The sequence below is a fragment of the Monodon monoceros genome, unplaced genomic scaffold (assembly GCF_005190385.1).
Source record: "Monodon monoceros isolate NGI ecotype Baffin Bay Population unplaced genomic scaffold, NGI_Narwhal_1 Super_Scaffold_9, whole genome shotgun sequence".
Lineage (NCBI taxonomy): Eukaryota > Metazoa > Chordata > Mammalia > Artiodactyla > Monodontidae > Monodon > Monodon monoceros.
The window spans coordinates 52,587,586-52,612,202 of record NW_021703786.1 but is presented as its reverse complement, the minus strand read 5'-3'; the positions used below and the strand labels follow the sequence as shown (position 1 = coordinate 52,612,202).

Here is a 24,617-nt window from a genome sequence, read left to right as displayed (position 1 = left end):
ATTTTAGGTTTTGTAGTCCGTGATACAAAATTGAGGATAATTATGTGGGTACTTATATAGCCATTTAAAATGTAAAAGCCATTCTTAACTAGTGGACTATCAAATTAATTAATTAAAACAGGCAGCTGTCCACATTTGCTCTGGAGGCTATAGTTTGCTGGTGCCTGTTCTGTAGTTATTTCCATTGCAGAGAAGAGATTGAGAGTCTTACATCAGCTAATCAGATTCTAGATTTTTCTTAAGAAAAATATAATTATTCAGGCATCCTCCTAATAGATTATAATAGCTTTTATCTTCATATTACCATCACTGGTTACTGTGCCTTCCTTTTTCAGAGATGTTTACTCCAAGATACAAGAGAGAACAATTGTGTATCCTACAAAAGAGTTGTCTGTCTTTTCTCACACCTCCTTTCCATAGGTCGTGGGTAAATAGCTCACAGTAGGATATATCTGGGTTTTTTCCTCTCTTTCAGCTGCGTTTGGATGAAGCACAGGAAGCAGAGTGCCAGGTTTTAAAGATGCAGCTGCAGCAGGAACTGGAGCTGTTAAATGCATATCAGAGCAAAATCAAGATGCAGGCTGAGGCACAACATGATCGAGAGCTTCGGGAACTTGAACAGAGGGTCTCCCTCCGCAGGGCACTCTTAGAACAAAAGGTATAGATAATAGAAGGAAGTTAATTGTGCTAGTATTTGCCTTCATCAGAAGCATTTTATAAATACATTTTCATATTAACAGAGGTGGCGTTAGATTGTTTTCACCATACCATATTTCCTTAATTCTAGTTTTGGTAGTGTTTTTCTTTAAAATTATTGTTTCAGTAATAAACCTTATTATAATTAATGAATTCTAAACATCAGAGGAATGTAGTTAAGTAGTAATTGCTAGAGGAAGGATATGGTGTTATGTGAAGACAGTTGAATTGTGGGAGAGTAGCTCTGGCTCCATGTTCCTCACTTTTTTTGTGTACCTAGTTCTACCTAAAGAGATTGGAGAAAAACTTGGATAGTGAAGAAAAAGAACTTTAGTAATTGCCTGAGAGAGGCAGGGGCAAAGGATCTGGAATATATACTTTACTCTTCTATCCTGGGCCTGGAACTATACAGATTGGTGGAAGAGTACTAGGGGACAGAAGGTAAAGCCAGTTCTACAGAAGCTGAAAATGTTACTTCTAGATGTATCTTTTTTTTCTTTCTTTCTCTCTTTTTTCACTTATTCTTTGCCAGATATATTAGAGAATAGAACTAAAGTCCCCAGATTCACTTCCTTTCCATCCTTTAAGGTATTATAGCTGTGCGTGTGTGTGTGTGTGTGTGTATTTTGGGGAAAGACTGATGGACAGAAGATTTTTAGATTTTGAAAGATAAAGAGGAAAGTTTTGCCATGAGAAGTAGTAGAACATAATTGTATCTAGGATTCAGAGCTATGTTCCAGAATTCCTGAGCCATAAGTTCCCAACAGGTGATAGTCTTAGCTCCATTGATCCTTTTGAATGTTAGTACTTGGCTAACTTAATAAAAGTTGTCATGGTTTCTAGACCATTGCTCCATAGATTTTCCTCTGTTTCCTGCAGTTCTTGTGATAAAAATAGAATTCCTTATTAAATTAAAAAATACATTCTTAAAAAACCCACCTAAATAAGATGTTACTCTTCTTCTGGCATAGCTCTTATTACTGGCTTCTTCAAGAGGTACTTGCCTCTAAAAATTGTCTCACTTATGTTTCTCATTCAAGATGGGAAAGATATAAACACATATAAATTTTGAGAAAAATCTAGTTTGTCCCATGTACAGATTTCATAAATCTGTCTGATTCCAACTTGCTTATTAAAATTCAACCTAAAGTTCTGTCTCTTATGCTTCAAAAAATTATCACTAAAATGAAAACTCCCTATAGTGTTGTGAGAGAAATATTAGTACTATTTACAGTCAGCCCTCTCATACCTGTGGGTTCTGCATCCATGGATTCAACTAACCTCTGATTGAAAGTATTAGGGGAAAGAAAATTCCAGAAAGTTCCAAAAAGTAAAACTGCTATCTGCTGCATGCCCCCAGCAACTAGTTACAGAGCATTTACATGGTATAGAGTATTGTAAGTAATCTAGAGGTGATTTAAAGTATGAGAGTATCTGTGTGGCTTTTATGCAAACACTACACTATTTTAGATAAGGGACTTGAGCATCCTCAAATTGTGGTATCTGAGGAATGGTCCTGGAACCCTTCCCCCAAGGATACTGGAGTAGGACTGTGTATTTGTATTTTTAGCTCCACCTAGTGGTTCAGAGTTAGGGCTGATTAGTGTCTTAGGTACAATCTTATTTCACTATATGAACCAAGCCTGTATGTTCTACAGAGCCTAGTAAAATATGGGCATAAAACTGATACACATTGGTGAAGGTGCAGTGGCACTCTCATATATTGTTAATACATTTTGCAAAGCAATTTGGAAGTGTGTGTGTGTGTGTATATATATATATATATATATATAAAACATCTTTATTGGAGTATAATTGCTTTACAGTGGTATGTTACTTTCTGCTTTTTAACAAAGTGAATCAGTTATACGTATACATATGTCCCCATATCTCTTCCCTCTGGAAGTATATATTGTACTTTGGAAATGTTAAGTGTTTGAGAATTTATTCTAAGGAAATCCAAATATAGGAAAAGCAAGATGCTAAATATGGTAATTATAGCATAGTTTATAATGGTTTAAAATACATAACCATCTAAGATAGAGATATAATTAAGTAATTATGGCCAAGCCACTTAATAAAATCTTATTCAGCCATTTAAATGATGGCTACAAAGACAGTATTAATATAGAAAAATGCTTATGATGTGTTGAATAAAATAAAAAAGACCAATCACACTTAAAGTGAATTGAAGTAATGCTAGTAGTGGCTATATTAACATGATAGAATGGTTTGTTTTTCTATTTTACTTTTTTGGTGGGGACTATACCACGCGGCATGCAGGATCTTAGTTCCCTGACCGGGGACGAACCCATGCCCCCTGCAGTGGAAGCACAGAGTCCTAACCAGTGGACTACCAGGGAATTTCCTATATTTTACTTTTTTAATGTGGTTTATATTACTTTGATAAGGGAAAATACACAAGATTATTTAGTATGACAGATAATAAAGGAACAGTAGGGTGATGAATCTATAGTGCTTTGAGTTGCTACTAGGGCTAATATTTACATTTCAAGTGACATGCATGTAAAGCAGTTTGGGGTCAGTTGGCAGCTACCAAACCCAGGTATCCTCTTTACAGAAACTCTGAAAAATCTTAACTGCTGTATTTTCTGCACTTGGCACTTACTCGTTGTACAGATGAGAAACAGTAATCTGAAAATAAATAGAGGTGGAACCAGAGTGAATATTACTTGTTTCACGATGAATAGTTCTCTTTGAAGTTTGCTTTAATCTCGAAATGAACCAAGAGTTGTTCCTGTAGGTTGAGGCACCAACAAAGTAAAAGTAAGCCTCACTTGACTCACATAAGGTCCTTTTATGACTTTTCTCATATTTCATTTACATTAAAATTTTCAGCAAAATGACAACATAACTATAAATGTTAAATTCCCTATAAATTTTTTAAAAATTTTATTTTTTATTGGCGCCTAGTTGATTCCCTGTGAATTTTATATGTGCATGAAAAGTGGCAGTATTTCCAAAATATAAATGTTTTCATTTTTTAGTTTTATCATTTCAATTAATTTTCTTTCAGTATTTCACTTAAGTATCAACAAACATGGTTGGTAGTTTTTAAGTGAGAATTGACGACTGGAACATCTTACAGGATCTTTCTTTGTGGAACTGAAAATATTCACACAAAAATATCACATTTGATTTCAAAGAAGATAGGTCGGGAGAGCCTCTCAAAAGTCTTAAGTATGGTAACTTTTATCTACCCAGTGAAACCACCTTTCTAATTTGTAGTAATAAATAACATGTTTTAAAAGAAATGGGGATTAGTGTAACCTATCACAAATCTTAGGTTTTATTTTTGTTTAATTGAAAAATGTTCTGAGTTTCTTGAATGGCAAAACTAATCAGCAAACGAAATTGAAGCAATACTTACTGGATAAAAGGTTCATAAGCATTAATGTGTTTAATATTTTTATCATGAGTTTCCTTCAGAGTATATGCAAGGAATTCAGATCAGTTACATGCTAAGTGCTTTCCCATCATTTATTAGATCCTTCAAATTAAAATAAGTGCTTTTAAGTAAATGGATTTTAAATTTTTTACATATAAAATACTTTAAAAATTTGAAGTTCTCTGAATCCTTAGAGATAAATTTAATTCCAAAGAATTGGGTATTTTATCTATAGATATGAAAAGAGTGGGGAAATTATTTTATAAATACACAATCATTTTTTAAAACCTGGCAAATATAGAGAAACAGAAATGTCCTTAATCCTTTCACTCAGAAATCACCACAGTTAACAATTTGATGTCTTTACCTCACAGGAAGCATTCATGTTTAATCTAAGTTCTCCTTCTATCTTCAAATGAATGGCCCTCTCTAAATCTTTGTAACACTAGTATTTAGAACTTTCGATAATTTTCAAACTCTTCTTACTGGAGTCCATCTGGCCGATCTGTAATTCTCCAAACACTTCTTATTTTTACCATTTGTCCATGTTTTTCCACATGTTCTCTCTGCTGAAAATATTTTCCCCTCTGCTTGTCTTCCTGGTAAACTTGTATTCTTCCTTCAGAATCCAGTCTCTACCACCTCCTCTAAGAAGACTTCTTTGCCCTAGTCTCCTTCTCCTGTAGAGTGAATCACTCCGTCCCTTAGTATTTCTGCTATACTTTATAAATCTATTATTACATCTTACCATATTCTATTGTAATTTTTATTTGCATGTGTTTTTTCCATGCTAAACTGTGTTTTTTTTAAGGGCACTTAAAAATGACACATAGAAAGTAAACATTTATTGAGCTAGATTTCTACAGATAGCAATATGACTATTGGCTTAAGTTCTCAAATATCTTGAAGCATGATTATTTAATGCTCCTTTACAAATTCTCTTTTTTCCTATCTTTTAAAAACTTTTTTTCATGGAAATTTTCAAACATATACAAAAGTAGGGAGACTTAGTACAATGAAATTCCAAGTACTCATCACCCAGCTTCAACATTTATCAGTATTTTGCTAATTTTTTCTTATCTATTCCCCCCACTACCTACACACACACATACACACACACACACTCTTGGGGGAAAGAATGTCTGGGATATATATATATATTTTTAATTGGAATAATGTATTATTCTAACAAAAGTACAAAGTATGGAAAATTAGTGTGTTTGAATCATTTCAGATTAGAGAAAGTTTCACACTTAGCAGATTTAGGCTTTTAGCACCTTTGAAAAGAACCATTCAAAGTTAAGACAAGTGTCAGGACAGGCTCCTGACTACCTTCAGTGATGATTCCTCTGACTTAGGATGTGCAGGTCACAGAACAGTGTGGTTATTTGGTTTTTTTCTCTGCATTTTAAGAGTGCCACAAAAACACACTTAAAGAGAGTGAGACAGGTGATCACTGACTAGATGGCTGGTGGTTAGAAGATGGTAGAGAAACGTTGGGACAAAAGGAGAAAATCACAGGGTGGACGAGGTGGTCAAATGGACAGCCTGGGGCTTCCCTGGTGGCGCAGTGGTTGAGAGTCCGCCTGCCGTTGCAGGGGACACGGGTTCATGCCCCAGTCCGGGAAGATCCCACGTGCTGCGGAGTGGCTGGGTCCGTGAGACATGGCCTCTGAGCCTGCGCGTCCGGAGCCTGTGCTCCGCAACGGGAGAGGCCACAACAGTGAGAGGCCCACGTACCGTAAAAAAAAAAAAAAAAAAAATGGACAGCCCGAAGGCGCTGACAATGTAGTACATGGTCTTGTTCTCCCATCGCACAGTGCAGCTCCCATCAGTAGAGCTGTCCCAGAAGCAGGAACTTGCCATGTGTAATCCCGCTCTGTTCTTCTGCATGATTACACGGGTCACAATATATTTAAATGGTTTCCCCAGCTTGGTGAGTTGGCTTAGGGTTTGCTCCACTACGTTTGTGGTCCACTGATTCACTTTGCTGTGCTGATAGGCATTGCCACCAATGGCTCTTTCTATGGCCTCTTTTACAATGTTGCTCACTTCATCAACAACAAAAGCAGTCTCCTTGGTAGTCTTCCATCTTTCCTTCAGTGCCTTGCCTCTGCCTTCTGTCTGGGATATTTTAAAGCAAATTCTAGCATAGCATCATTTCACTCCTAAATATAGATAAGGACTTTTTTACTTTAATATAATCATAAGTCCATCATAATATTTAACAAAATTGATAATAAAATTTAAATATTACCTCATACTCAGTCTATGCCTAAATTTCTCCTTTTATCTCAGAAATGTCTTCTTTAAGTTGGCTTATTTGGATTGGGGCCCAAACAAGGTCCAGACATTGCTTTGGTTAATTGTCTTTTAAGTTAATTAGTCTATAATAGGGCCCTCTCCCCTACACTTTTTTTTTCCCCCCGTTTGGATTGGATCATTTGTTCTGTAGGAATTCTCAAAATCTGGATTTGGCTGATTGCGTCCTCATGGTGTCATTTAATGTATTCTCATTTTTACTTCATATTTCCTATATAAACTGGTAATGAGATCCAGAGGCATGATTATATTTAGATTCCGTTTTTAATTTTTGCAAGGAATTTTCATGAGGGTTACTGTGTACTTCCTTTTGCATCACATCAAAAGATACATAATGTCTAGCTGTCCCCCTTTTAAGTGACATTAATATTGATCAGTGGGTTTAGGCAATTATCAATTTGATCAGTCATAAAAAAGTTCTCCGTCAACTTTTTTTCATTCTCTTGACTTTATTATGAATTATTTTACATTTTAAAAAATATATGTATAGTCAACTACATTTATTTGTAATACCTTCCAGTTTTTCAGAACTGATGATGATGGCTACCCAACCACTAATTTCTAGGTATATAGAAACTAACTTTTTTTTTTTGCACGGTACGCGGGCCTCTCACTGTTGTGGCCTCTCCCGTTGCAGAGCACAGGCTCTGACCGCGCAGGCTTAGCGGCCACGGCTCACGGGCTCAGCCGCTCCGCAGCATGTGGGATCTTCCCGGACCGGGGCACGAACCCATGTCCCCTGCATCGGCAGGTGGACTCTCAACCACTGCGCCACCAGGGAAGCCCTAGAAACTAACTTTTTAATGAAAATTTTAGTTTTTGTTTGTTTGCTTTTCACTTAAGGCTTTGGTCTATCTGGAATGTGGTATAAGATGGGGTGCCATTTTTATTTCCTTCCAGATGGTTGGCCAGTTGTGCCTGTGTCATTTGTTTAAGAATCCATCTTTTCCCCCATTGAATTAATTAATTAATTAATGCTTTTGTCCTGCTTTAAAAACCTACAAATTGAGATCTTTATTTCTGTTTCACTAATAGTCTGTCCCTACACCAATACCACATTTATTTTTTAATCTTATTTATTTAATTATTTATTTAGTTTTGGCTGCGTTGGGTCTTTATTGCTGTGCGCAGGCTTTCTCTAGTTGCTGCGAGCAGGGGCTGCTCTTTGTTCTGGTGCGTGGGCTTCTCACTACGGTGGCTTCTCTTGTTTCGGAGGACGGGCTCTAGGCGCGCGGGCTTCAGTAGTTGTGGCATGTGGGCTCAGTAGTTGTGGCTTTGGGACTCTAGAGTGCAGGCTCAGCTGTGGTGCACGGGCTTAGTTGCTCCGTGGCATGTGGGATCTTCCCGGACCAAGAATCAAACCCATGTCCCCCGCATTGGCAGGCGGATTCTTAACCACTGCACCACCAGGAAAGTCCCCCACATTTATTTTATTAGAGTGAGATTTTGCTGTGTCTGATGAAGCTAGTTTCCCTTCACCCACTTTTTTTTTTATTCAGTGTTTTACCTAATGATTTAGTAGCCATTGATGATAATTGCCTTGATTTATTATTTCAGTAGAGGTTATTGCCTTTGCTTTTAAGAACTTGATTTTACACATTTTAGAAATATAAATTATGGATTATTTCTACAGTACATCTCTTTGATTTTTGAATGTACAGCCATAAAATAGCCAGAGGGAACTTTTTTATGATTTACTTCAAAGCTGAGTAATTATCACTTCCTTAGTTTGTAGATTTTAAAAAATAAATCGGCTTTCTTTTTGCTTCTCTCCTCCTAACCCCCATCAGATTGAAGAAGAAATGTTGGCTTTGCAGAATGAACGCACAGAACGAATACGCAGCCTGCTGGAACGTCAAGCCAGAGAAATTGAAGCCTTTGACTCTGAAAGCATGAGACTAGGTTTTAGTAACATGGTCCTTTCTAATCTCTCCCCTGAGGCATTCAGCCACAGCTACCCAGGAGCTTCTGGTTGGTCTCACAATCCTACTGGGGGTCCAGGACCTCACTGGGGTCATCCCATGGGTGGCCCACCACAGGCTTGGGGCCATCCAATGCAAGGTGGACCCCAGCCGTGGGGTCACCCCTCAGGGCCAATGCAAGGGGTACCTCGAGGTAGCAGTATGGGAGTCCGCAATAGCCCTCAGGCTCTAAGGCGGACAGCTTCTGGGGGACGGACGGAGCAGGGCATGAGCAGAAGCACGAGTGTCACTTCACAAATATCCAATGGGTCACACATGTCTTATACATAACTTAATAATTGAGAGTGGCAATTCCGCTGGAGCTGTCTGCCAAAAGAAACTGCCTACAGACATCGTCACAGCAGCCTCCTCACTTGGGTACTACAGTGTGGAAGCTGAGTGCATATGGTATATTTTATTCATTTTTGTAAAGCGTTCTGTTTTGTGTTTACTAATTGAGATGTCATAGTATTTGGCTGCCGGGTTTTGTTTTTTTGTTTTTGTTTTTTAACTTTCGGAGAAATTTTGAAAAGGGGAATAGATATGTATGTGTGTATACATATACATACACACACACACACACACATACACACACACACACATCTCAAGCATGTGGTTACAAGAAATTGGCTAGTTAGGGGGTATTTTCTGAACACTGCAAAAATAGAATGCAGGAATGTGTCTTGAGTCATCCCTTTGGGGCAATTATATCCTAAGAAGGTCGTGAAAAAACCTAAAGCCTTTCTCCATACCCCAAATTCTTATAAGCTACTCACAGCAGGCAGCATATGCTGAAACAAGTTATTATGGAAACACATCTGTGTCTCCTCACCAATGTATTTTCTTTATTAAATTGGTCTGACTTCTCAGCCTCATTTGGAGTGAAAAAGAATGTGGAAATCCATGAACACTAAAGGGTTCCATTGACTTTTTCAGAGAGTAGAAAACAATTTAGTTCTTTTTCTGAATGCTGCATAGATTTGTCAGTGATTTTTGTTGTTTTTTTTTTGTCCATTCAATTGTGCCTTTTTTGTGGCATGGTGAGATGGGAGGTGTAAGGAGATCACAAGTTGTGTGGGAATTGCATCAACGAACCTGTGAGCCTTTAAAGGGGAAGACCAGAAGGGTGAGAGAGACCCCTGAAAGTTCATATGGTGGGTATGTTCAGCAGCATAGTGAGGAGATGAAGCCTCTATATCCTGACATTTTGTTGCTTATACTGTGATATCTTATCCTAGCTAAGCTCTATAACTCCCAAGACCCCAAACAGTACTTTTACTTTGTACAGAAACAAAGAACATAGAGCCAATACAAATCAAATGCCAGAGAGTTTTGAATGATGCCATATTTGCAAACTGCCATCTATTGGAATTCTCACCACACTACATAGACATAATTTGATTACCCCTTTTGGCTTATGGGATTTCCTGTTTACAAGTAGAATAGCCAATTATTTAAATGCTTAGTTGCCATAGTGAACCAGGAGTCACTGAGCCAATGACTTTACCAGCTGCTGACTAATGCTCATCACCACTGTAGATTTTGCTGCATGTGCAGGTCCTCTTTTTTTTTTTCTTTTTTTTTTTAATTGCTGTTTTTGTTGCTGCAATACTTTACAAACTTCTAGTTCCTTGAGACTTAGTGACCATTTGGCATCATGTTAACATCACACAACAGGAAACACCACTTCCAGAAGTCTCTAGCCTCAGTGCTAAAGTACTACTGAAAAGGAACTAGCAAGTTTGGCAAATTTAAAAAAAAAAGTAAAGTAAGTTATAGTGGTCAGGGAATCTCTTGACAAACGCTAACTTTTTTTTTTCCCACAGAGGGGCGTGTTTTGTTTTGTTTTGTTCTGTTTTGTTTTGCAATGAAGGATCAACCCAATGCTGAAAGTTAGATGTTACTTGGTATTCCACTGCTAGTGTGGAAATTGAGTTGAAGGTGGGTAGGAAGCTGTGAGTATGACTTGAAGGAAAAAAACTTTCCTTTCAGTGATAAATCAGAGTTTCTTACAAGTTGTCTTGACCCCTCCCTTGTCTTGAAGAACCCTTGCTGCTGACTCTGGATCCTGCTTTTTGTAATAGTCAGAGGACTCCAAGGTAGAATTTTCTGAGTCCCTCTCAATGATACTCTTCACCTAGACCAGGCTAATGACCAAACAGTAATCTATAATTGTTGAAATATTGGCTTTCTCAACAAAATTTAAGTCTTCCCCAGGTATGTCAGTCTAATCTCCATGAATCCTCCCCTTTAGGAGTTTCTGGCATTCATTTAAAGGTAACTAGAAGAAAAATTAATATTTTAATGTAAATCTTTTAAAAACCAAGATCACAGTAGAATTCACACACAGTTTTAGGCAGTGTTTCAGGTAGCACTCCGGTACATTGTCCTCTTGGCCATGCTTGAGATCACCAGTTTTTAGGTGAACGTGACATGTACTTCTTGTCTATCTAATGAAAGGAGCTTTTAATTTTCTGTCATTTTGCATTCACCTATTATACAGTATTTCAAACAAATTGAGATATTTACCTATTTGGAGGAAAATGATAGGAGAGAGCTTTAAAGTTAATGTCCAAAAATATAATGAATTTGATACCTTTAAAAAAATTCTTATTAGGTCTGGCCCCTCTATACTACTGGAGGCATGGAATAGGAGTGCAGCTCAGTTTTACGTACAAAACTCTTTAAAATAAAAAATACTACCAATAATACATGTTAAAGTCCACTTGTGGACTTAAATTAGTCAAATTGAGTTATTGAGTTCATGCAGATCATATGTACTTGTAAAATTGTGATTGAATACTGACTCCAAATGTCTATCCAGTAGGTCTTTGTATCTGATTTAATTGTGTGGCAACCAGTTTTACATGTAGGCCATGACTATACCTGGATTATTCCATTAAGTTCATTTTAATTAAAATATATATAGTTTGCAAAAATGGTTCAACTTAATTGATTTGTGTGTGTTTGCAAGATCTAACTTCTGAGGAATATCATACATGGTAGGAATTATCAAAGAGTAAAGCTTGTAGCAGGAAAATTTGAAAGGTTTTGAGAGATTCTGAAGAAAGAAGCAGGCACTTTCTGAATCAGTGTACAGACGTCAACATTTGATCAAATTACTACTACCTCTTCCCCATTGTTGGTGTTCACTTGATATATATGTGTTTAAGAAAATTAAAAGTATGGGATATTTGTCCAGCATATCAGAAAGTCGTAAATGCTATGTCTGGTATCCAGAGCTTGGCAGTAAAAGTTTCTTGTGTTCACTGTCTCTCCCTTTTTTAAGTTAGCATTAGAAAAATGCAAAACCTCATACCTTGAAATATATTGTTCCTAATGGGGTTCCCTTCCTTTTGCACATATTTTTCCCCTTATTAAAGTCAGCTCTAACCCCGAATTAAAGTATCAAAGTATTTTCATTATATAGATAAAGTTAGTTGGAAAATATGTTTTTATTAGTTTTATTCAGAGCTGCCATTCTTTTTAGTAATTTCTGTGCCTAGAGATGAGTAGTCCTGCATTTGAAGCCACACCCACAGATATGATATGCTTCGTACTCTAGGCCAAGGATTTATTGGTAAGTTGAACTTTTTAGCATAGTCATTATGATTTTCAGCTGCCTAGACATCGGGTAAACACCATTCAGTACACTAAAGAAACTGTCCTTGACTCTCTCCCACTCCCACCTATTTTTCCTCACCCCCTTTTCAAAAATTGAAAACGCTATGAGTGTCTTTTTCAGACCATAAGGCAGACTTTAGTAGCTTTCTACTTCTTTAACTAAATGGCATTTTAAACTTTTATAGAATACATTGTGTTGGACACTGGAATAATACTGTTTATTTTCACAGTGTGAAAAATGACTTTATTGTACTTGAAACACCTCCTTTGCATTTCTCCATTTGTGCCATTCACTAGTGGAAATAAATTGTATTATACCATAATCTACTGGCTTTTAAAAACTGTGTTAAATATGCACATTTTTGGTATAGTTATTACCATTTGTATGTATATATTGTATATACATATGAGTGTCTATATGTGTGTATAGATTGATGAATATAATTCATACTGTACATTTCCATCAGGGCACTTAAGGTTCTGTTATTTTGTTTCATTATTTTAGTCCTCAGTTAAGGCAAGAATGCATGTGTTTCTTAACAATGAGTACTCTGGGTTGATATTTTTGAGAAGGTGGTCATTAGATGCAATCTTTTCTATTTTAATCTCCTCTTAGCACTTGAGTGGGTGGAAAGAAAGTTAAGTAAAATGTGGAACCATAAGTTGCAATGCAGTAAAATAGTGCTGGGGAAGGAGCCAGTTAGTGTTTCTGTGAGTTTGTGTCATGATGCAATGAAAGATAGGTGATGCAGAGAGAAATGAACCATGGAAACTAAAAACACTGGTGGTGATTCCTCTGCAAAGATAAAAAGAACCAATAAGACACATAATCTTCATGTGCACTCCATGCATATTTCTTAGTAGTGGTGCCATTGATCCTCTTACCCTTTTTACTCCATTGATAATAATTATTATAAATTTTGCTAAGGACCAAAACATCCAAGAAAGGAATTACTGCTAAAGCATCTAAGGTTCTCCTAAACTATAAAATCGACAGGAAATGGCCACTGGGAGAGAAGGATTTGGTATTGGCAAGGGGCTTTCTCCTTTTAGCTGCCTCTTCTTGCTTGCTAATAGTAAGTTCTTCATGCACCTTCCACCCCTTCGGAGGCACTACTTTTCAAGCACAGATTTGGCCCAACACTGCAACCCTTTCCTAAGTAGTTTATATGGCCCTGCGTTTTGTTCCATGCTCACAATGTGAAGTGTCTAGTGTATATTCCAGTCAGGAAATAATATATTTAAGGTGTATAAGTGTGAATCTCCTATAATGATGGAAGAGGAGGCTCTTATTTCTTAGAAAACTGCTTTCTCTAAGGAACAAATCTAAAACTTGGGCTGTCATCTTGGAGCTGCTTACCAAAATACAGATCCTTATTAAAGAGAAACAAATTCTCTGTTTTCCCTCATCTATCATGATAGTGCCCCCCAACCAGGTTGTAGCATTGCCTATTAAAAGGCACTCACTTACTCTTAGTTGTTAAGAACTGGAAATTTTCCATCCTCAGATTCCTTAAAGGATGAAGAGTGTGCTGTACACTTAGCAGACTTGCCTCTTGTATGCAAGGACTACTGATTGAAGTCTATTTTGCTGTGTGTCTGGTTATGTTGTCTGCACTTTTATTAAATCACTACAGTAAGTCTACATTGGAAGTGACTTAATTTGTAAAGAAGTTTTATTAAACACTGTCTAGAAAAAGAAAGTGAAGCTGAGAACTCTTCCTTTATTGTGCATTTATATTTTCTACTGAATTCTGGTAGCCCCCTTTAAAGTCACATTAACTAATTCTTCCCTTGTTTATATTCAGATTTCCAAAATTTCACTCATGCAAGGGAAGAGAATCTATTTGGCCTAATGGTAGTCTTCAGATCATAAGAAATATGTAAATTAGCATGCACCTTATCTGCCTGTTGTGGGTTTCTTAAACTTGCACTTCCCCCTCACGCACCCCAAAATAGATATCCTTTAAAGAAAATAAAGGCAGAGAATTAAAACTGGGGAGCCATTTACTATGTCACCATCACTGTTAACTGTTACCCAGCAATCAGAACTTTTTGAAGTTTCAGAGCTTGTGTGTGTGTGTATGTGTCTGTGTGTGTGTGTTTATCTGTGTGTTTATCTGTTTGATTGTGTTGGGTTTGTTTTGTTTTTAAATGTACAAGAGAGTCTTCTTTAAATAGAGAAAAAGGTTAATCCTCTCTGAAACAGGATGCCCATTGGATATACTAATCTGGACATCTGTAGGTAGTTTGCCATGAAAAAGTAGAGAGAAGATGAGACTTGTGAATGAATGAAAAGGGTATCTTGATACCCCAGAATTCCCCCTAAATTACGGGTAATTCAACCTGCACAGTTTCCTTTTCACTCATAGTTTTTAGCAATTGTGAGTGAAGAAATCATGTAATTATCTGTAAATATTTAGCTAACAAATTGACCTAGTTTCTGTATTTTTTTGTTTTTGTACTAAAGTTTATAAGTCTGTGCCAGCTAGAGAGGAGTTGCTGTCATTGCCAGTTGTGGTCCTAGCATCTAACCCTGAAACCATCCTAGGTAACATTTTTAGAATTAATGCTTCAGTGTTGTTAAACAGGGAGAAATTAAGCTCAACCATTGGTCAGGTTTAAAATCTTTTGAAGCAAAGTCATTTTATTTAATACAATGATTACATGTCCTCAATCATGAATGAGGTAGGGAACCTCCCTCCCCCAGTGGCCATGTTTACAGAAGTGTGTTTTGTCTATAAAGTGCAAGGGTTTTAATGTTTATGTAAATTATGCAGGTGATAACATTATGGCTTGGAATTGTTTATTGGGCTCTCGCTGAATTTTCAAATGAAATGAACTATGCTTATTACTGGCACATTGATCCCATTTCTGGAGCATTTTCCTATTTCCAGAATTACATGTATTCCTTTGTCAATCCTTTGACAATTCCTTTGTCATTAAAGCTGGTAAACATAGATGAGGGAATTGCATTTTTTTTTAATCCATGAACCTTCATTTGTATGCCTTCATTACTCATGTTTCTTTGGCAACTCTGAGGTCAGTGAAGTTTAGAAATGAGATACCAGTGTTAATGAAAAGTGTGTACTCTTTGCTTTTGCATGGCTTGGCTTAGCATCAAGGGTATATTTGGGCTACTTGAAAGCATGAAGACCAGTTGTATGGGAACAGGTTTCTCTCAGTGGCACATTTTGCTTTTTCTGAGCCCTCAAATACATTGCCTCAGCATGAACATTATTGTTTCTATAAATTACACATGGTCATGGAATGAATTATGTGATTTAAAAGGATGGAACTGCTTAATGTTTGCAGATTCCAGCTGGCCATGTGACTATTGGGCACATATCAAACAAACCTGGGGGGAAATATTGGAACCCTTCTAACCCTTTTTTGGTCATAGACAAGTATATTTAGTTTATTAAGATGTTGGCTGCCCCTGGTATGTTGCCAGAAAGCTCTTTTTTGGTGCCTATTCCAAATGTGCTTTCTTGCATTTCATAATATCAAAGAAACCACCACCCCTTCTTCCCAGCAGCATTTTATGTCAGACCTTTTATTCCACATTAAATGGGAGTTGTGCCTACTTAGAGTGCCCCTCCAATTAATTACATACACGTGTCCTAAAATAATCCAAGCAGGAGACACAGGTAGGAAAATTTTTTTTAGGAAGTCCACTCGAGGCCAGTAATCTATCTGACAAGGTATTTTACCACGTTATCTTGCCACTTGATAAATGAGCCTATTAGGAATTGCAGGTGGTTTCATAGGGCAAAATCCAAGTAGAGAGGGATATGTGGGATTTCTATTAAGAGATAATTTTGTTATTGTTTTACCTCTCCTTTTATGATCCTTCTCTGCTAGGTTAGAGTGGGTTAATTCTCCAAATTTATTTTGTTTTTTATTTTTTAGGGAAATTTTTACAAAAGTGATGGTCTGATGTAAATAACATTTTGAAGTATAGTGCACATAAGTTCCCGAGACTATTTCAACCTGATAATTTGTAAATGCTTTAGAGTTTTTTTCATTAACACTTGTGTTGCTAAATCCTATTTATATAAGTCTGCTAAAAATTTTAACCCATTTAAAACTTAAACATTTAAATAATGGATGAGTTACTCTGAGCAATTTAGCTTTCAAAACCCCCTTGTTTTAGTACATGAAAAAGATAGCCTAATGCGCATTAATGAGGTTGGAGAGACTATGAGAAATATGTATAGTGTATATTTTAAAACAGCTTTGCTTGTATTGTGAAGATTTAAAAACAAACTTGAGATTTTTAACGTTAACTATTAACACAGTTTTAACATAAGTTATCCCACTGGGTTTAAGAGCATCTTGAATGTATAATCCTTTTTGTAACCCAGGTTGGTTTCTGCTTTTACCAGTCATCCAAACATATTATTTATGATTTTAGTTTTATATACTCATTTACTTTTGTTTTCCTCAACCAGCATGATTTTTTTGCACATGTATTGTAGAAATTTTTAAAAAGAAACATCAGTACATCATTTTCTCTGGATTTTCTTCACTTCTCTTCCTTTCTACTAACCCATTACCTTAAAGGCCATATCGCTCCATTTGCATTATTTGTGCAAATGCCAGGGTTGGTTTTTATTTTTATTTTTGCTATTTACCTAAAAAAAGAAAAATGCTTCAGTCAATTGCTTTTTTATTTAAAAAAAGAAAAAAGAAAAGAAAAAAAGCTGTAACCTTATCATTTCTGAGTAGACCATTGAGAGATGAATGCACACCTGTAATAGCCCAGGACCAGCTTTGGTGGCTAAAGGGAATATTTTAACTAAGCAAGAGGTTCTTTTCTAAAAGTGGTATATATTATTCACAATCTCTTTCAGTTATTCCCACAAGTCAGGGGTCCAGATAAAATGAGGGTTATCAGCTAACTGATATGTTATCATTGAGGTTCATCAATGAATTTGTACATTTCTAGTTCCCTTTGGTGAAGGGAAGAAAAATGATGATTTTGCAAGACCTAGATTTTGGCTTGGTTTCTTGCCTCCTTTTTTGGCAGCCTTCATCTTCTCATCTCCTAAAGCCCTTGAGCCTGTAGGGTTTTCATGGTGGACAAAGGACCTGTGGTCTTTTAAAACTAGGACTGATTTTTTTGGCAAGAGATTATCATGTTGAAAGTGATGTTCTGCCACTTTACCGGAGACTAATTTTAAATATACACAGTCCTCTTAATTTTCGGACCAAACAGACACCCACAGGGGAGGCTTATCAAGGGTTGCAATGGGGAAGAAGCCTCTCCCTCACTGTCAGCACCAGCTGGTAAAGGTGACTGTACAGATGTGCATTTTCCTTTTGGTAGAAATGGTCCGCAGCACTAATTGGTAAGGCTTATTGTACAGTATATTGTCAGTATTCTTCTGGTTCAACATACCTTATAGTTCACATATAACCTGTATTAATTGTATAGATTGTGCATTTAAAGCTGTTACCAAGTTGTCAGAACATAAGAGCGAAAACAAGGTCATATGTAATATTTTGTTTGTAAGTATCCTTTGTATCATAGCAAAGGAAATGTTTAAAAAATCAACTGTAATAAAGTAATTTTAGTACACAGAGTGTCTGCTCAGTTTTTTTAAGTAATTGTATTCCCATAAAGATAAAGTATATTTCAGTTCAGTGACTATTTACTGGGTAATTACTGAATCTCAGGCACTGTGCTGTACGTTGGGGGTTACAAAAATGAGTAAGATATGGGTAAGAATGAGCTCCCTAGTGTGGACTAAAACCCTCTAGACTAATTGCCTCGAATTCTGTGTGCCCAGACAGTGAAGTAGCCTACTGTGCTGTGGACGTGAGATGATTCTACTTTAGCTTCTAATGGCTTGTTGCAGGTTCTTAAGTTTTATATAGACATATGTTGTGGTCTGTGTAACTACAGTTCCTCCCAGACACATGGACACATAGATGTATGCAGTTCTTGGACCTTGTACAAAGCTTCACAAGGTGGTTTCACCTGGGTTCGTTTTCCCAGATTTGAAAATCATCACATTTTAGCCCTGAATGGGGTAGAGTATCTAATCCAGTCCTGTTAAAATGACTTTGTCAGAAGGCTTAATTTGGAGGGAAGGAGTTTCTTGGGCTGGGGTTTATATGTTTTTTTCTATTAGAAAATAGTTTTAAGTGTTGTCATTTTAAAAAGTATAGTTGAGATTACCTACTTTATTGAATAGAAGACTATCAGAAAAATGGCACTTTTAACTTTTTAACATAGCTTCTAAACTCCTAGAATGTTGATGCTGAGCTATTTTGAGATTAATTAGCATTTATGTAGTGTTTAATTTGCCTGGGTCAAACAACTACGTGGCAGAGCCAAGATTTGATTCCAGGTGTTTTATCTCCAGCATTTCCCAACATCCCACCTTGAATTTGGTTGAGTTAAAAAGGGGGTTTAAAAAACAAGATTTCTTTCTGCTTTATCCCCACAATTGAGCAGTTCAAACTACAGTGGATGGAGAGTTAGGTGCTTCTACCATGTCAGCAACCCAAAACAAATGCTGTCATTGACTAAACACATCAGAGATGCTCTGAGTTATGCTTAGGGTTTAAAGCCTATCCTACCTGACTATAAAAGAAATTTTTTTTTATAAAAGAAATTTTAACATAAATTAAAAAATCACCACAGTGGTTGGCTAGCTCCACAGCCCCAGGGTTATAAGTTAGTGCTATCATCTACATCTCAGTGATGCCAGCTGCCAAACCAGGGTTTTCCTATATATGTCCTAGGCAATTAGTGACTTTAATTATACTTTCAGATACTTGTTCTTACGGATAGGAGGGAGACAAGGCTGCTGAGGGTGTTGTTTATTGCAGGCTGTGTAATAACTTTAGGGGTGCCATTTATAGATTCATGTTGGCTCTGCCACAAGAGTTGTGCAGCAGCTCTGAAGACAAATTCTTTCTCCTTTTGTTAACACCCTTTACATTATGGAGTTTAAAATGAGCATTATTTACTGTCATCTTAGCCAGTGATTGACTAGGAAAAGGCAAAGTATGGCATAAAGAGCAGTGGTTTAGGGTTCTGGTCTTTAGCCCCATCACTGCTAACTGAGATCTTAAAAGTCACATCCTTTCTGACCATCACTTACAAGAAACAGGAAAGCAGATAGCTTTTGGCTGGAACAAATGAACCAATGTATAACCTATTAGCCATAACATGGTTATCTGAGAGAGAGAGCACGTGTGTGTGTGTGTGTGTGTGTGTGTGTGTGTGTGTGTGTTTGGGAAGGGGGTGGGGAGAGTTTGTCCTCAATTGGGCAACCCAGCACCCAGTTTGTAAGGCTCAAAGGTGCTGCTCTTCCAGGCCCTTCCCAACTTTGCAGTGGAATTAATAACTGGAAATCCTTGGCCTTACAAGAATCAGAATATAGACTCTGATCTGAAAGCAGATGCCACCTCATTATAGAGGTCTTTGAGCTCTGGTTGAGGAATTAAATGGGCTTGAAGAATGGGATCCATCTGCTTTTACTATTTCATCATAGCCTAACAGACCTTAATTAAGGCCTATTCACAGTCTCAGTCTTTTCATATGGAACAACTCATAACTTGCCCAAACTCATACGAGTCACAAATGAAGTAGAAACTAGAACCCACATCTCCAAACTATTTCAGTGTTCTATCCAACACACAAATTACTAATTGCCCACTGGAAGATATCTCTGTGTAGGTACCACTGATGATCAGGGAATTTTGAGCCTCCTGGGAAATTATTAGCCCAGAGCAGGAGGCCTGGTTGTTGATTAAACAGAGGTTCCGCTGGTTAATGTTAGGGGACACAAGCCTAGATCTATAGAAGTGAAGCAACAACCAGCAAATAGAGAATGTGCAGTGAGGCTCCGTTAACTCCACAGGTAGGTGAGCACAGCTCAGTACATAGAGGACTTAAGAAGAAGACAAACAGCACATTTGTTTGTGGAGATTTAAAAAAGAATGACATTCCATTGTTGCAGGGAGACTGCAATTTATTATTCAGAGGCAAACAAGCTGAGAGAATTTTTTCTTCAGTCTCACTAGTGATAGACACTAGAGCAAGATACCTTATTACACAGGAAGGCTGGAGGAGCCAGAGACATTTGTTTTTTAAGTGTTAATATCTTTTTTGTTTTAATGAAATTCTACTTTTCCTCTAAACTTTTAGCTCTTCCTGGATACTTCAAAGCATAATTATTAGATGTCTTAAAACATCCTCTGGTCACTTTGGTAGGGTTATTTTCATTAAAACCTTTATGTCATCTCCCAACTCCCAGAATTTGGATCAGGTCTATGATCTGATCCTCAAGCCCATAAACCAACCAGAAGTCTTTACAGCCCACTGAGCTCGTTAGCATTATTTCCAGTCACCGACTCTCAGTTGAGAAGAGACGTTATATCTAATGTAGGCCACCCTTATTTCTCAGCACATGTCCCCTCCATGATATGTGCCTCGGAGCAGTCTAGCTTGTGTATACCACCAATGATGTGGGACCTTCTGCTTCCTAAGGCATTCGTTCCATCCCTGGGCACTTGGACACTCCCTAGGCATAACTTCTTAATCTTAACTCTACAAACTGTCATAACTAGGGAAAACAGTTTCTGATGCCATCTTTTGTGGCTTGGCTGTAGGATCATTGGTATCATTGGTATCATTGAATCATTGGTATCATTGGCAAGTTCTGCCAAAGTGGCCAAGCATCTCTGCCTGTTTAAGCAGGGTGGGAACTTTATACTAAAGTTCATTTCTAAAGGAAGAAACCATGGCATTACTGAGGGTGACTGACTGACAAAGGATCCTGCAGTCTGGGTGGAAGATGAGTACAGAGCAACTTCTGACTCTGGGGTGGTTTTGAGGTTATATATAAAGCTAAGATGACACTTCCTGTGTCAAGACCTCTTTTCTAACAGTACTCAAGTCTTAGCAAGGATATCTTCACTCAAAACAGAGATGACATCTCAAAATGAGGATTTGGTGCTATGTTTTTTTATTGTCATCTCTGGCCAAGCCACCTTGGAAACCTATGCATAAATACATAAAATACTAAATCTTTAAGAGAATTAAGTTACAGCTTAGCACAGTCTTTGGTATCAGAGGTCAGAACTTAGTAGGACTCAAGAAAACCTTGAGAAGCAGTTGTCTGCTTCCTGCATTCTGATCCAGTGGGTGGAGACAGATAACTCAGGTCTGAGATTATGCCTCCTTTATTGTAATTGGATTGTGTTTTCTTTTCCCCCTTTACCATTTGAAGGTGTTTATAAATAATGAAGAGACCAAAAGGGAGGCAAGCAAGTGAATGAGACCTGAGAGGATTGCTAAAGACTTGCTACCTGGAAAACTCCCAACTCAGTGGTACTTCTTTGGGTTTTGTTTGTTTTGTTGTTTGTTTCTTGCTTCCCCAAACTCATAATTTGTCACTTCGTTTTTAGGGCCATGCCTTCTCTCAGAATGTGTGTCTGGGGTTCCTCCATCTGGTTTCATATAATTAGCTATTAACCAAAGCAGAGCCAATTTGGGTGATTCCTTCATCGTTAGACTGAAGGACAGGGTCACCCAGACCTGCTTGAACAGGAACTACGCTTTCTTGGCAAAAATGGCTTGAAAAGCAGTGATGTCACCAAATGGTGATGAGAAGATGAGAGAGAGGTAGCTTCCTGAGAATGGCTATGAGTACCTCTGGCACAGGGGCATGGAGGAGAAATACTTTAGGGTTTAGGTCATTAGGGCTGTGGATCCAAGGGACAAGGGCTGTTCTGCTGTTCACAGAGCTTTAAGACTATAACTGGAAAAAAAATTTTTTTTAAATATATATATATATCTCCTCCCCCACCCCACCCCACAAGCTGGCTTTCCTGTAAAAAAGGAACCATGATTTCTCCCAAAGCTATTATCTTAACCAGAGTCCCGTGGTATCTGGCCTAGAGAAACAATCTGGATTTTAGCCCTTAGGGGCCCTTTAATCCTGGGGGGTGAGGGTGGGGGTGGTTAAAAACCACTGGACTGCTCCCCATTTTGCAGTGAGTTCTGAATGATTATAGGGTCCTGCATATGGGACTGCAAAACCTAATAAGCTGAAATCCCCACTGTACCAGATGCTGGGGGAGGGGGCTGGCCAGATGTCAGTAATTCTTCTTTGCCAAGCCTTATACCCAGGCGTTAACCAGAAGTAGAACAGCTTCTTTAGGGTTCACTTCCTTATTATCTCTCCTGCTCAGAAATGGTGAGAGAATGTTAGATGAGGAACATAGAGGAGGAGGAACAAGAAGTGGGGAAAGGAGGGAGGGAATTTTTTCATGACAGGATAATGTGCCTTAGACAATTGAATGTTGTCTGCATTTCAGTTTAGATTCTTGGATAGTTCAGAGTTTCTTTTTATTTGATCCAGAGGAACAAGGATGGGCTAAAATTATCCAAACCTAAAATCATGGCCCCAGAAATTCCTCATACCAAGCCTTAGGATATGGCTTTTGGTAAACATCTCTCCTTCTTCAAATTGCTTTGCTATTTGTGAGGCCAGTATGGAGCTTCCTGTCAAAACAGGTGCCTTCTTTCTTGATGACCAATTAAAATTTCAGGGCAAAGATTTTCTGGGAGGAACTGGATGTCCTATTGTATTGCTTAATGGCCTAATCCAAACCAAGGTGTGGGTCAATCTGTACAATGCCTTATTTTACTCTGATCTTAAGCATTAGTCCTCATAAAACCAAAGAGCCTATCAGTCACTGAGTGGTCAGATCCAGGAGGAAGCTTTTCCTGCATCTACATGGATGGCCTTTTGAATAACTGAGCAGAAAAAGCATGGTAATGTGAAATACTCATAAATCACTGAGTCAGTTCTAGCCAATCTCTTGGAAATTTTGTTTGCTTTCTCTGGTCCCAGATGTCTCTCCAGGGTCTGGAGAGGGAAAGGCTAGTAGTAGTGTCAGAAAAGAGGGCAACTAACCAAAAAAACACCTAAGATATGAGGTTTATACTTTTACCACTTAGAGAAAGCCCACATCTCAGGAGAAAAACACCTCTCGCTAGAACTCTCTGGAGTAATCCCCCGAAATGGTACTGGAGGGAGCAGCTAGAATGTCTGAGAGCCTGGCTCCTTGAGCCATGGTCAAGCAGACCCTGCGAGGATTTCCTCTTCCTAAAATCATCCTTGGGATCTCTCTAGTGAGTCTTGAGGTCCTAGGCTGAAGCCCCAGATCAGCCCCACTCCCAGTCAGGACTTGCAGAACTCAACCGAAAGACTGGCCCTTGGTATTCCAGACGCAGGCGTTCACACTGTCTAGCTGGTTGCCCTCCCCAACCCAGTCTCAGCACAGCACTTATTGCCTCTGGGCCTATCTCACAGTCAACGCAAGACGCGTTAGCTCTGTGAGCCACTTCCACGTCTGCCACCACATGAAGTCAGCAGAGCGCCACAGCCGCAGAAAAAAACGAGGGAAGTAGCATCGAGACACAAACATCCTGTCCTCACTACATCAAGTGGCTCCAGCTTGAGAACCAGCGTCACAGAGCTGATTATTTATGTGGCACAGACCTGCCCAATGGCTCACAAAACTCATCTCCTTTGTATCTTTGCTGTGAGCGAGCATTTTCTCTTGAGTCCAGGGACATACATGGAGATATTCTTTGGCTTATGAAGTCGGTGACAGGGGACAGTGACAGGGAATGCCCAGCTGCTGAACCAGGATGAGCTGGCATGTGTAGAGCAGGGCCTGGGCAGGAGTTCTGCTCAGGGGCTAATGAACGCTAGCTTGCTGAAGTTCCATCTCTTTCCACAGACCAGTTTAAGAGAGAAGGGGCTGAATCAGGGGCAAAGAGCTGAAGCTGCCTGCCCCATTCAGTCCTCAATGCCTTTTCAGGACTCAGCCGTGCCCAGCTCTTTCTTCCTCGCAGGGCTGGTGGGTTCTTGGGTCAGGTCTCACCTTGTATACGATCTCTTCCAGCTAAAGATCTCCTCCAGGTTGGAAGAGGGAGAGGCCTCCCGCTTTGGCAGGGTTCCCCAGCGACGCCGGCCCCCTAGGAACGAAACTCGGCGCCTGCTCAGCCCTTTCATCCTCTCCTCCGTTCGGAAGAACTCAGTCAAGGCCCGGAAGTACTCCAAGATGACCTCGTGGCTCCAGGCTGGCAAGGGCTCCTGGCGCAGGAAGCCACAGTGGCCTCCATGGCGGCTGAGCAGGAGGAAGAAGTAGGGGTTGCTGTGAAAGAGTTCAGTTGGCAGAAAGTGGTTTGGGGGCCCACACACAGGATCATCGGCGCTACAGATGCATAGCACAGGTACGGCTGCCTCGTCCACATCCCGGAGGGGGTCGTTGTGGTCCCAGTAGGTGTCCCAGCTGATGGGGAAGCTCTTGGTGTGGCAGAAGAGGGTCTCTTCAAACTCTCGCAGGGAGCGGCTCCTGAACAGTTTTCCAGTGTCCACTGTGTCCTCCAGGGCTGTGGCGTACCTGGCAGAAAGAAGTTGAATGGGGAAGGAAGGAAAGAGAGGAAAGAACTGGAAAATAAATTGACAGCAGAAGTTACAGAATGGCAGCCCACAGGCCAGATTCTGACCACAAAGGCTTTCTTTGGCCATATAATGTATTAAAAAACTTCCATGTCATTGCCATCA

General features: G+C 38.7%; 1 protein-coding gene and 1 pseudogene across 3 annotated transcripts in view; one reads left to right on the top strand and one right to left on the bottom strand.

Annotated features, from left to right (window-relative positions):
- Window positions 1-17,598, top strand: part of TAOK1 (TAO kinase 1) — a 145,945-nt gene extending 128,347 nt beyond the window's left edge. The window contains exons 18-19 of one of the 2 annotated variants that reach the window (XM_029210721.1): window positions 476-658; window positions 8,218-17,598. In XM_029210721.1, coding sequence (XP_029066554.1) covers window positions 476-658; window positions 8,218-8,679 — 645 coding nt within the window. In that variant the 3' untranslated portion in view covers window positions 8,680-17,598. The remainder of the gene's footprint in view (window positions 1-475; window positions 659-8,217) is intronic. The other variant, XM_029210720.1, reaches the window with a different exon arrangement.
- On the bottom strand, window positions 4,388-6,670 carry LOC114888896 (annotated as a pseudogene). The gene is made up of 2 exons (XR_003791910.1): window positions 6,629-6,670; window positions 4,388-6,229 (listed from the first exon to the last, which is right to left on the bottom strand). The product of XR_003791910.1 is annotated as a dynein light chain Tctex-type 1 pseudogene (transcript).
- Window positions 17,599-24,617: the final 7,019 nt, after the last annotated feature.